At 53.4% G+C, this 11,385-nt stretch overlaps 1 protein-coding gene across 1 annotated transcript; it reads left to right on the forward strand.

Moving 5' to 3' along the window:
- Positions 1-348: 348 nt before the first annotated feature.
- SFTPD (surfactant protein D) lies at positions 349-11,146 on the forward strand. Its single transcript, XM_062214878.1, has 8 exons — positions 349-427; positions 2,749-2,950; positions 6,618-6,734; positions 6,948-7,064; positions 7,381-7,488; positions 7,941-8,057; positions 8,988-9,071; positions 10,770-11,146. Exons 2-8 carry the CDS (start codon positions 2,752-2,754, stop codon positions 11,144-11,146), a joined length of 1,119 nt encoding a protein of 372 aa, XP_062070862.1. The 5' UTR covers positions 349-427; positions 2,749-2,751.
- The last annotated feature ends 239 nt before the right edge of the window (positions 11,147-11,385 follow it).

Genomic DNA, 11,385 nt, shown 5'->3' on the forward strand with positions numbered 1-11,385 from the left:
GATGGAAAAGGAAATTGCACACGGCAGGCCCTGGCTCTTGAGATCTGCAGACGTGAGTTTCTTTTTGAAGTTGCTCTAGGTCATTGTGCAACTCAGTAATGTCTGGACCTCAGATTCCTGAACATCTCTAAAATACGGAACTGAGGGGGTTGTTTTGGGCTCCCAGGGCCTCAGTGGGGTGCAGTGGGAATCACCCTAACGTGATGATGTGGGAAGTGTTCTGTTTATCAGCATCAGGTTTTTAGCACACAGTTGGGGGTAAGAGGGAGTGAGTCAACAAGGAAGAAAACTGCCTCCACTTCTTGAAGGGAGTTCTCAGAAGACCAGGGCCTGGCGGCTCAGCTTACAGGACAGGCATAAAGAGTGCGCACCTGCCAAGCCAGGACCAGTTTGTCTGGAGCTCCTGGGACCCCAGAGGAAGCAGCCCGTGAGTGTCTCGTTTTCTTTTCCCTGTGTCCTATGACTATCCTGTGGCCGTCTGGACAGTGCACCATGCCGGAGTTGAAGGGAGGAGGGTCTGCAGCTCTTCTGATCTTGTAGTTGGGTTTGGAGGTGGGGGCACACGGGGTGGGGAGGTGCCTGTCTGCCCTCCACTAAGCTGCCTGGAACCAGCAGGGCACTTGCTTGCTGAGCAGGGGTGCGGTGGGTGAATAGAATGTGACAGCCTCTCTTAGATGCTCTTGCATGGAAGCCTCAGGTGGGCAGTGCAATTCCACCTTCTCTCCTGGCTCCTTGTCTGTTCCTGGTTTCTTTTGAAAGAGAAGTGGAGGAGAAACAGATCCGGCATTCACTGGCTTGGGTTCGAAACCCATCCCGATGCTTCTCTCTTGGCCTCTAGACTTGACTCAAAATGAGTCTTAATGAATTAGGACTCTGGTTTTCCAACCATGTGTCCAGAGGAGTCCTTTTTTCCTATAAAATCTTACTCTGGAGGCTTAGCATACAGTGAACCCTGCCTGGGTTGAGGGGCTGTGGCTGCCTTATCCATCTGAATCTCAGGTCTGAGACCTCTGAGCCTGCCTGTGTCTGGATCCTTCATTCTGCAATGGGTGATGGCACTTCTGAGCCATCTTGAGCTGGTGGGAGAATGTGTATTGCTTTCATTTTTTCCCCAAAATCAGTCTCAGGGTCCCAGAGTTGAGGCAGCCGTGGGACAGGGGACATTGCCCTCGTTCTGGCCTGGCTCTCCAGGATGAATGCAAGCCTGTGAGCTCAGCTTAGTGTTTCTAGAGGCTTGTGGGGTGCCTAAGGAGGTGGCAAATTCAACAGCGAGAGAGCTTGTGAGATACAGGGTTCGCCTACACGGCGCATCATCAGCTGTTGGAGAGGCGCCCCCTCTGGCCAGGTATCCCCTCTCCTGACATTGACTGAGCTGGCCTGCTGACCCTTTTTTCTTTGCAGGGCTCCCTTTGGCTCCGTGTCCAGCCTCTGAGACTCCCACTTCCACCCTCATTACTTCACGGTTTCTCTCTTTGCCAGGAAGACACCCAGGTGGAAAGAGTGGCCCGGGTCCTGCACTTACCCTGTGCTCTGTTACCATCTCCTGTCAGGTGGTAACAGGATGTCCTAATGGTAGTTGCTCTATGTCCCACAGGCCCTTTCCCCTGGCCAGGGCCACCTGGCGTGTCACCTTCCCTCATAAGTCCCCTCTTCCAGCCCTCTCAGCTACACTGGGAAGAACTGCAGGGCTGAGTCTCTGCAGCCGTTAACTTGGTGGGTTAAACTTGGGTGAAAACGTGCCCTGGGTTCCCTCGGGTCTTTCTTCTCCTTGTGGGCGACCTCTGGTTCAGAACTGGCAAATCGCCTGGCAAATGCAGCTGCATTGCAGACTGAGCTCAGAACAGACGTCACCAAGCATTCAGGACCCTGGTTCATCTTCCTTATTTCCTTTTCTCTCCTTCCCTCTCTCCCTCTCTCCCTTCCTTAATTGAAAGGCAGAGTTACAGAGAGGTAGAGGCCGAGACAAAGAGAGAGGTCTTTCATCTGCTGGTTCACTTCCCAGATGGACGCAACAGCCAGAGCTGTGCTGATCCGAAGCCAGGAGCTTCTTCTGGGTTGTCTGTGTGGGTGCAGGGGCCCAAAGACTTGGGCCATTTTCTACTGCTTTTCCAAGCCACAGCAGAGAGCTGGATCAGAAGTGGAGCATCTGAGACTTGAACCGGCTGCCAGATGGGATGCCGGCATTGCAGGTGGTGGCTTTACCTGCTATGCCACAGTGCTACCATCCTCCCTACCCCTCCCGGTTCATTTTTAGACAACACTGTGGGTTGCCAGTGCTAACGCACTCAAGGCAGCAAGTCAGTGAGGGAGTAGAAGTTTGCCTTCCTGAGTTGAGCCAACCGCATCCTGGTACACACATGGTGAAGGAGTCCAAGGAGGCAAAAGTCCTGCCCAGAGGGAGCACTCACTGGGTCCTTGGGGATGGAACATGCAGCCTTAGTGAGGATGCTCCATGCTGGCCACTGTGCCAATGGCAGTGCCCAAGAAAAGGCAGAATGGAGGATGGCGTGGATACGTGAGAACAAAGACATTGTGGTCAACCCATGTGAGAGTCCCAGTGCTCTCCAAGGCTGGACCATTTGCCCATCTTGTCTCCAAACTGCTTTGAGCATCTTGCTGGTTTTAGCTCCATAGCAGGAAGGGGGAGGGGTAAGGAGTGGCTGCTTCTGACCTTCAGGAGCTGGGCCATGCCCTATACCGTGTCCTAGAGCTGAAATCAGGTCCTTTCCTTTCTGTTCTTCTCCCCAGGCCATGCTGCTCCTCCTCCTGTCCTCACTGTTCCTGCTTGCCCAGCCCCGGGGATGCCTGGCAGCAGAGATGAGGACCTACTCCCAGAGGACAGCGAGCAACGCCTGCACCCTGGTCATGTGTGGCCCAGTGGAGAACGGTCTTCCTGGTCGAGATGGGCGAGATGGCAGAGAGGGTCCCCGGGGAGAGAAGGGGGATCCAGGTAGAACTGGGACCCAGGGCTTGTCCTGATGGGATGGGTGGGCATTGGAATTGTCACCGATCCAGCCCATCTGGATAGCTTGTGAGGGAAGACCCGGAGATGGGATCTTCCTTCCATGGGGTTGGTTCCCTCTTCTGCAGCACCATGTCCATTCCATCGGCTGGCAACTGAGCGGCTTTCCCGAGCCCCCAGCTGCCTCCCTGTATCACCCAACCCTTCTGGTTCCTCCCCAAGGCCCCAGCTGGCTCACACCCTAAGAACAAGCAAATAGTTGGTAAATTACCCCAAACAGTTGGTGAATTCCTGATATTTAGGGCCCTCTAGAGCCCTTTTCAGAGAGCTAACAGGTATTCATTGACTAAACGATGCCTACGCAGAGTGTTAAATATCTTTACTATTTAATTAAACTTCACCACATGAAAAGTGGGCAAACACTCAGGCCTAATCAAAGCGTTTTCCCTAACACATTACAGGGGGAGAAGGAAGCTCACATTTCTTTGCTTGGCCCTATGCTGGGGCATCCAGTTGACTAGTTCATTTAATCCTCTTAGGTCTTACAAGGAATAGGCTAATCTCCTTTGATGGGGAAGGAAACTGATGCAGAAAGGCTAAACAAATACCATCCGGAAGGTGACAAAGGCATGAGTTTTCTTTCTTTCTTTCTTTCTTTCTTTCTTTCTTTCTTTCTTTCTTTCTTTCTTTCTTTCTTTCTTTCTTTCTTTCTTTTTTAAGATTCTTATTTATTTATTTGAAACTCAGAGTTATACAGAGGGAGGAGAGGCAGAAAGAGAGAGGGTTCCATCTGTTGGTTCACTCCTCAATTGGCCAGAATGGCCGGAGGTATGTTGATCCAAAGCCAGGAGCCAGGAGCTTCTTCTTGGTCTCCCACACAGGTGCAGGGGCCCAAGGGCTTGGGCCATCTTCTGTTGCTTTTCCAGGCCATAGCAGAGAGCTGGATAGGAAATGGAGCAGCCGGGGCTCAAACTGGTGCTCATATGGGATGCCGGTGCTTCAGGCCAGGGCATCAACCCACTGCGCCACAGCAACGGCCCCATAAAGGCAGAGTTTCTGCATCAAACAGAACATAGGGCTAGCGCAGTCTGCACAGTGGGGAACCCCTCGGACAAGCCACTCAGAGTTGTGGAGTCTCAGCCTCTCTGTCCAAGGGGATAGTCACTGCCATCCAGTGGCAAATAACTAAGCCAAGAGCATTGTTTTTTATTAGGTCTTCAAGGTAAAGCTACATCTTCCTTCCATACCAATTAGGTGAATTTTCCTGAGGTTCCCGGAGGTACTGATGAACAATGGGGGTTGTCCCTGATAGTGCTTCATCCTTCCTGGGGAATAGGGAAGGATTTGGGTCTTATTGGCGAGAAAAAGGGCAAAACAAAATGAAGCAGCACAGAAACCAAAGGACTCTACCAGGGCTTCTATTTGGCTGGAGGAAGAAGGAAAATAATGACATTTAAGCTGCAATGAGTAAGTGACACCCTTAGGTCTGGTGGGGTAATGGGAAAAGTGAGTGTCCTTTACAAAGAGAAAACGGCCCCCAACATCATTAGGGTCACACAGCACTGACCGCAGAAAAGTGGAATTCCATGGACTCGCTCTCTCGCTGAGTCCTGGCCTTCTCTCTCTGGCTCCCAGAGGGACTCTGGACTGGATCCTTTTCCACAGTGACCCATGACCCAGAGAGTATGGCCAAGACCTCCCTTTCCTGTACAGGTGGCCCAGGCCACTACATCCCAGCCTGGCTTTGGGTTGGTGCTCGGACAGAGGAGCGTGCACAGTCAGGCTAGGAGAGGAAGCTCCACTGCGGTTCTCAGTTCTACTCACTCAACTACGCAGCATCTGAGAAAGGCCTGGGGGCTCGGAGCCTCCTCAGAATCCTGATGCACATAGATGGGGGGGCGGGGGGGCTGGAGTTGACACATGTGGCAAAATCCCCTGAAGCATGTGGTCTCCGGCCAGAGAGGCCCTGGAGCAGGGACAAGGTGGAGCCAGGGTGCTGTGCTGATGCTCCACATATCATGGACAGCAAGTAAGACCCAGACCCTGTCTTGTTGGGGACGGTTCCCTTACTCCTCAGCACGCCCAGTGCTCCTGCCTGGAATGATTCACTGAGGTTTACCTGGGGATGTTCCTCCACGCATCCACCCAGCTGCACCCACCCTGGCTTCCAGCAGATGCCCCTCCACACTCAGCCCCTTCCTCTGGAGACCTTGTCACTCGCTCTCACGGGTGGCCTGTGGCTCACTCTTCGCCTCTACTGAACACCTGCCCAGTGACGCTCCCCAACCACCCTCCTTAAAACAGACACCACCATCCCCAACTCTCCCTGCTCTTTGGTGTTCTTTCTCCGTGCCACTTACTATAATCTAACAGACCATAGAATATACATTTTAATCATTTAGTATCTGTTTCCATGATGTGGTTGAGTTGAAGCTCCGTGAAGAAGAGATTTTTTGGGGGTCTGTTTTGTTTGCTACTATTTCGCCAGCTTTTGTGGAATGAATGACTGTGAGATGGAAGGAGAGGAGAAATTTTAGGGCAGTCAAGAGGGACCTAAATGCTGGGCTACACGGTGTCATTTTGGGCATCTGTAGGGTACACCTTAGGCCTTTGGGGATACCAGAATGCAAAAGTAGTGCTTTGGGAGGCCTGGGTGCTGCTGCTTAGGAGGGCGCCCCCTTCTGTCTCAGTGCTCTCACAGCCACTATGGTCTGGGCAGCCTCTAACACTCCCGTCCAGACAGTGAGCTGTTCCTCGTGGTCAGGGCATTGCAGGCCCTAGCACAGTTCACTGCTGAATGTGAGATGCAGGGCCCATCCTGCACCCTTCTAAGCTCCCATAGCATCCCTAGGGAGGGTTTGAACCTGCAGCAGGGCAGTGCCCAGCACAGGATCTTCCACTCTCCCATCCCACCACACTCTTACTCCAGGAAGAGCTGGCCTCTTCCATCACAGCGGCATGATGACAAAGTCTTAAATACCATCACCTCTCGGCCAGTCCTTCTAAATTCTCGCCATTCAAGTCTTGCTTCCTCCTCTAGGCAAACGGTTCTCTCCCTCTGTGTATGTGTGTGTGTGTGTGCACATGTGTGCTGGCATAGAGGCAGTAGAATGAGAGACACGATGTATTATGAATTGTCTTCCATGTCTGTTATCCTTGTCTCACATTTTATTATAAATCTCTTGTGGACTAGGACCTGATGCTAATATTTGCATCTGGTCCAATGCTATGTATAAAGTAGGTGTTGCATAGATGGATTCTTAGTGAGTGACAATGAGCAGACAAGGAACTAAAGTTATCACAACATGTAAGGTGCCATTCCTGATATAAGCCTTGGTTCCTGTGATGTTTATAAAACCAATCAAGAAGTCCATGACCACACGTAAATGTTGACAGACTTCCTGCCATCTTACAGCCGCCCTAAGTCAGGGGAAAGGGTACCACGTGGAAAGCCAGACGGGCTCTGGCTTGAATCTGCCTCCAGCTCTAGGAAGTCTTAGATGCTCAGAGGGGCCATGCTGACACCCATTTTCTGGATCGCCGCGGGACCCCAGTGTGTGTCAGTGAAATGGCAGGGGACCTGAACCTGCTGGCAGGGAGCTGGCCCCTCCTGGGCTCAGGACCAGGTTTATGTCCGTTTCTTCTGCTGCTACAGGTTTCCCAGGAGCTGCAGGGCCAGCAGGGATGCCTGGGCCAGCTGGCCCAGTGGGGCCCAAAGGGGACAATGGCTCTGCTGGAGAACCTGGACCAAAGGGAGACGCTGGACCACCTGGTGAGCACCTGGGCATAGAACTGAGATGTCTGCAGGTGGTGCTGCTGCCACCAGGATGTGCACAGAGCTCATCCCAGGAAGAGGGAAGAAGACGCCACTGGGTTATTGCAGGGCTCCCTGGGCCTACTGCCAGGTGGTTGGATGATGCCGCCTCTTTGCCCTGTATTATATATGACCTACAATATTCCTAACTGAGCTACACCTTTCCCCCAGGACCTCCAGGACTTCCGGGAGTGCCTGGTCCAGCTGGAAGAGAGGGTGCCTCGGGGAAGCAGGGGAATCTAGGACCTCAAGGAAAACCAGGCCCAAAAGGAGAGGCTGGGCCCAAAGGTAGATGGATGACTTGTGGGCAGTCTGGGAGGGAGAAGGGAGGAATGACAGGAGTGGCCCGTGATGTGGCCAGAGGCATCCTGATAGTGCCAGGACGAGTCCAGGGCGTGAAGGCTTTGCCAAGCACCCCCTCCCCAGCATTCACACATGAACAGTATTTGCCTCTAACCTGCCACAGAGGAGCCCCAGGCAGCCATGAGACGTCTCCCTAGTTCCCTCTCTCACCCTGGGTTGTGGGTAAAATGCTCTGCTAGTGAGGAAATTCGCATGCTGGAACATGGTCTCAGCTCACTTGTCCCTTGTGTGCTTCCTTCAGGGGAAGTTGGTGCCCCGGGCACACAGGGCTCTGCAGGAGCAAGAGGCCCCCCGGGCCTGAAGGGGGAGAGAGGTTCCCCTGGTGAGCATGGAGCCCCTGGAAGTACTGGTAAGTGGTCAAATGAGCCCCCGCAGGGCTGGAGTTGGTTGTCTTGTGCCTTCTTGGAGGTGCCGACATCTAACCCCTCCGCTGCCACCGTGCTGAAGTCAGAGCTGGCATTGTTGGGTGCTGGGAGAGTCTACATCCAAGGCGTGTAGACATGGGAGCTCTGGGAACTGGTGCATATCCAGACAGGGAGCGGTGCCAAGCCACGGGGATAATCTGTGCCCTGGGGAGTTGGTCGTTGGGTACTGGGAAATGCAGTGCACAGGGGAAGATTGCTGTATGATAGACTTTCAGAGTGCAGAGAAAGGGTGTGGCTGAGGCCTGGGCACGTTCTGTATGTGAGGAGTATGTCATGCGGGCAGTGAGGACAGCATGTGTGTGTGTGTGTGTGCACAGGGAAGGTGAAAATGCTGGGAAACAGGTACATAGCTCCCACTGCTCTTTTGTGACCCCAGGGTCTCCTGGAGCTGCAGGTCCACAGGGAGCCCCAGGTGCCAGGGGTCCCCCAGGAATGAAGGGGGACAGAGGTGCTCCTGGAGACAGAGGAGCCAAAGGTGAAAGCGGACTTCCAGGTAAGGGAGATGCGCCTGGCTCTGGGAATCCCCTAGGGCATGAGTGGGGAGCGAGGCCTCTCCACCCTGAGGCAGTCCCTCCTCTGGGAAGTATGCCCATTAGCTACAGGCGGGGAGGGGGACCAGGACAGACTGCAAGGCAAGAACTGGGCTCTGGTCTTAGCCAGCTGGGACTCATGGGAGTGCAAACCTGTGCTGTTTCTTCATCTGACCATCAGGAAACAAGAGCTGGCTTCCCTACTCATAGGACAGTTTTTTGTTTATTTAAGAATTTTATTTATTTATTTGAGAGGTAGAGTTACAGCCCGTGAGAGGGAGAAAGAGAGAAGTCTTCCATCTGCTGGTTCACTCCCTAAATGGCCACAACGGCTGGAGCTGAGCCTATCAAAAGCCAGGAGCTTCTTCCAGGTCCCCAACACATGTGCAGAGGCCCACGGACTTGGGCCATCTTCTACTGCTTTTCCAGCCCATAGCAGAGAGCTAGATCGGAGGAGAAGCAGCCGGGACTTGAACTAGTGCCCACGCCACAGGCAGAGGGTTAACCTAGTGCGCCACAGCACCTTCCCCACATAGGATAGTTTTGAGTATCAACCAACCCAATGAGTGGGAGTGAGGACCTTGTGTTCCTGTCCTCTCCCTTCAAATGGAGTTGTCACTATGTCTCAAGAATTTGAGTAGAAATGTCATTTGATTGTGTGCCATTGAGGTACAGGACTCCTTCTGCTTGACCACCACAGAATCATTAAAAATAAAAAAATCTGCACAGAGGCCAACTGTGTCAGCAGATTCAGGCCTTGCCAGGGGTCGGTCTAGCTCCTCATCTCCAGCCCTCATGTGTGTAGCTGGGTATCCTTCCTGCGTGGCCTGGGCTCTGAGGTATCCCTAGGCTGCATTGGACAAGTCTTTTCAAAGCGATTTCTCCTCCCATAGATATCACTACTCTGAGACAGCAGGTGGAGGCCTTACAGGGACGGCTGCAGCAACTCCAGGCCACCCTCTCTATATATAGGAAAGGTGAGTTCCTGGGTATAAACCTGAACCTGGCATTGATTGTGGGCCCCAGGCTGGGTCTGAGCCTTGGTTTGGGGGTGGAGATGGGCCTTTGACCAGACCTGATGTTGAGTCTGGCCCAAGAATTGGATGGAAAAGAGTGGGGGCAACTGTGTGCAGGGCTGGACCTGGGACTCGGGCAAGGAGTGGGGTTAAGGCTAGGGCTGGGCTGGAGCAGAGTAGCCACATGGTCCAAGAGCTAGCAAAAGATTCAAGGGACAAGTAGGAAGATGTGGTCCATGGCACCTGCTCATCAGGCTAGCAGAAGCACAGGCAAGACTTCTAGGTGACTGAGCACCCTACAACCTCAGTGCCACCCATGTCCTGAGACAGACTGATGCTGAGTCCAGCACAGCTCAGTAGCCCCTCACTCCTACCTACCTAGTGCTGGTTCCTGTGATAGACACGGGGACACCCAGCACAGACCGCATCGCTTATGTCTATGGAGCCGGGCGTGAGCATGCCCAGAGATGTTGTACAGTCCAAGGTAGCACAGAATCCAGGTGCTGATCCGAGAGCTGGGGCTGGCATAGCTCTCTGAGGGTACAGGGCAGATGAGGGGCAGCCTTCATCCGTTCCCTCAGCGCCTCCAGGGAAGGCTGACCTGCTGGGGCTTCACCTACATGCACAACAAGAAGGCAGCATGGAGCTAGGCCAGAGCATGGGTCATCACGTTGCAGCTCCCGGCTCTCACATTCTCTCATCTCCTCTATTCTCACCCCATTACGGAGCACAGGCATCCTCTGGTAACCCCACGGTGTAATGGCAGGGAGGACGCTGGGCTCACTGCATTGCATTTTCCTGTACTCTCAGAATCGGGCCCGGACAGCCTGATAATCATTTCCCATGGAGACGTTTTTGTGTTAGCTTTTCATGACTACAGTGAAAGTCGCTGAGAAGGTTGAATTTTTTCACAGTTTTGGAGGTTCACTGGGAAAGATCAGACAGCCTCATTAGTCTGGGGTTGAGGAGAGCGCTGGAGGGTAGAACACACACTGGGGGACGGTTGTGTGGCGAACCAGGAGGCAGGAAGGAGACAGGACTCCCTGACAGTCTCTCTGGATAAAGCCACCATGACTTGATCCTGGGGCTCTAACCCAGCAATTTAACCCAACCTAATCACTTCCCGAAAGCCTCACCTTCCAACACAACAGATGGATCAAGCCTCCGCCCCAACAAATGGATCAAGCCTCCTCCCCGACAGCACCATCAGTCCTTGACCTTGGGACGTAAGCAACTGCATGAGTCAGGGAGCCAAGTTCTGTTCCAACGACTGCAGTTGTCTAACTCTACCTCGTAATCGACAAATCAATTAGGCACACAACTCCAGCTGGAACTCAGCGTGATCGATCTCTGCTATTAGACTGCATTAGTTTTAATTCCTAACTGCTTATTTGATGGTTGCCTTGACATTGGGCATCTTATTTACCATCTCTGAGTTCCAACCCTTTCACCTCTAAACAAGGGAGCATGGTCAACCTCAGGGTGTAGCATGGAGCTGGGGCTTCTCTGACACTGGATGTCCCACTTCCTCCTCTCTGTGGGTATATGTATATCCTGTACAGCCAGGTTTGAGGCGCAAGCAGTAGCACAGAGGTTTCGGAGTTCCTAAGCTCTGACAGGATGCCGCCATAACCCCAATCTACCTTTCCTCTTCTCTAGTCCTTGTCTTCCCCAATGGCCAAGGTGTTGGGGAGAAGATCTTCAAGGCAGCAGGCTTTGAAAAACACTACGTGGATGCACAGCGTGTGTGTGTCCAGGCCGGTGGCCAGTTGGCTTCCCCACGCAACGCAGCTGAGAATGACGCCTTACAAGAGCTGGTCGCAGCCCAGAACAAGGCTGCTTTCCTGAGCATGACTGACACCAAGACGGAGGGCACGTTCACCTACCCCACAGGGGAGCCCCTGGTCTACTCCAACTGGGCCCCGGGGGAACCCAACAACAACGGCGGTGCGGAGAACTGTGTGGAGATCTTCACCAACGGCAAATGGAACGACAAGGGTTGTGGAGAGGAGCGCCTTGTGGTTTGCGAGTTCTGAGCCACGGTGGGTGCTCGGGGCAGGGTTGGTAGCCCAGGAGGCTGGCTGGCAAGTCAGCGCCCAGACTCTGTGCTGCCGACATCCTAATAAAAAGGTGCCCACCTCTGCCATCCAGGGCTTCTCTCCAGAAGATAGGGCTACTGCAGACAGCCTCTCTCTCAGGGAACTACACGGCTGCCTTCACCCACTGGAAGGCCTGGCAGGGCAAGAAGGAACCATTCCAGCTGCCAAAGCTCAAA

Source organism: Lepus europaeus, chromosome 17 (genome assembly GCF_033115175.1).
Source record: "Lepus europaeus isolate LE1 chromosome 17, mLepTim1.pri, whole genome shotgun sequence".
Lineage (NCBI taxonomy): Eukaryota > Metazoa > Chordata > Mammalia > Lagomorpha > Leporidae > Lepus > Lepus europaeus.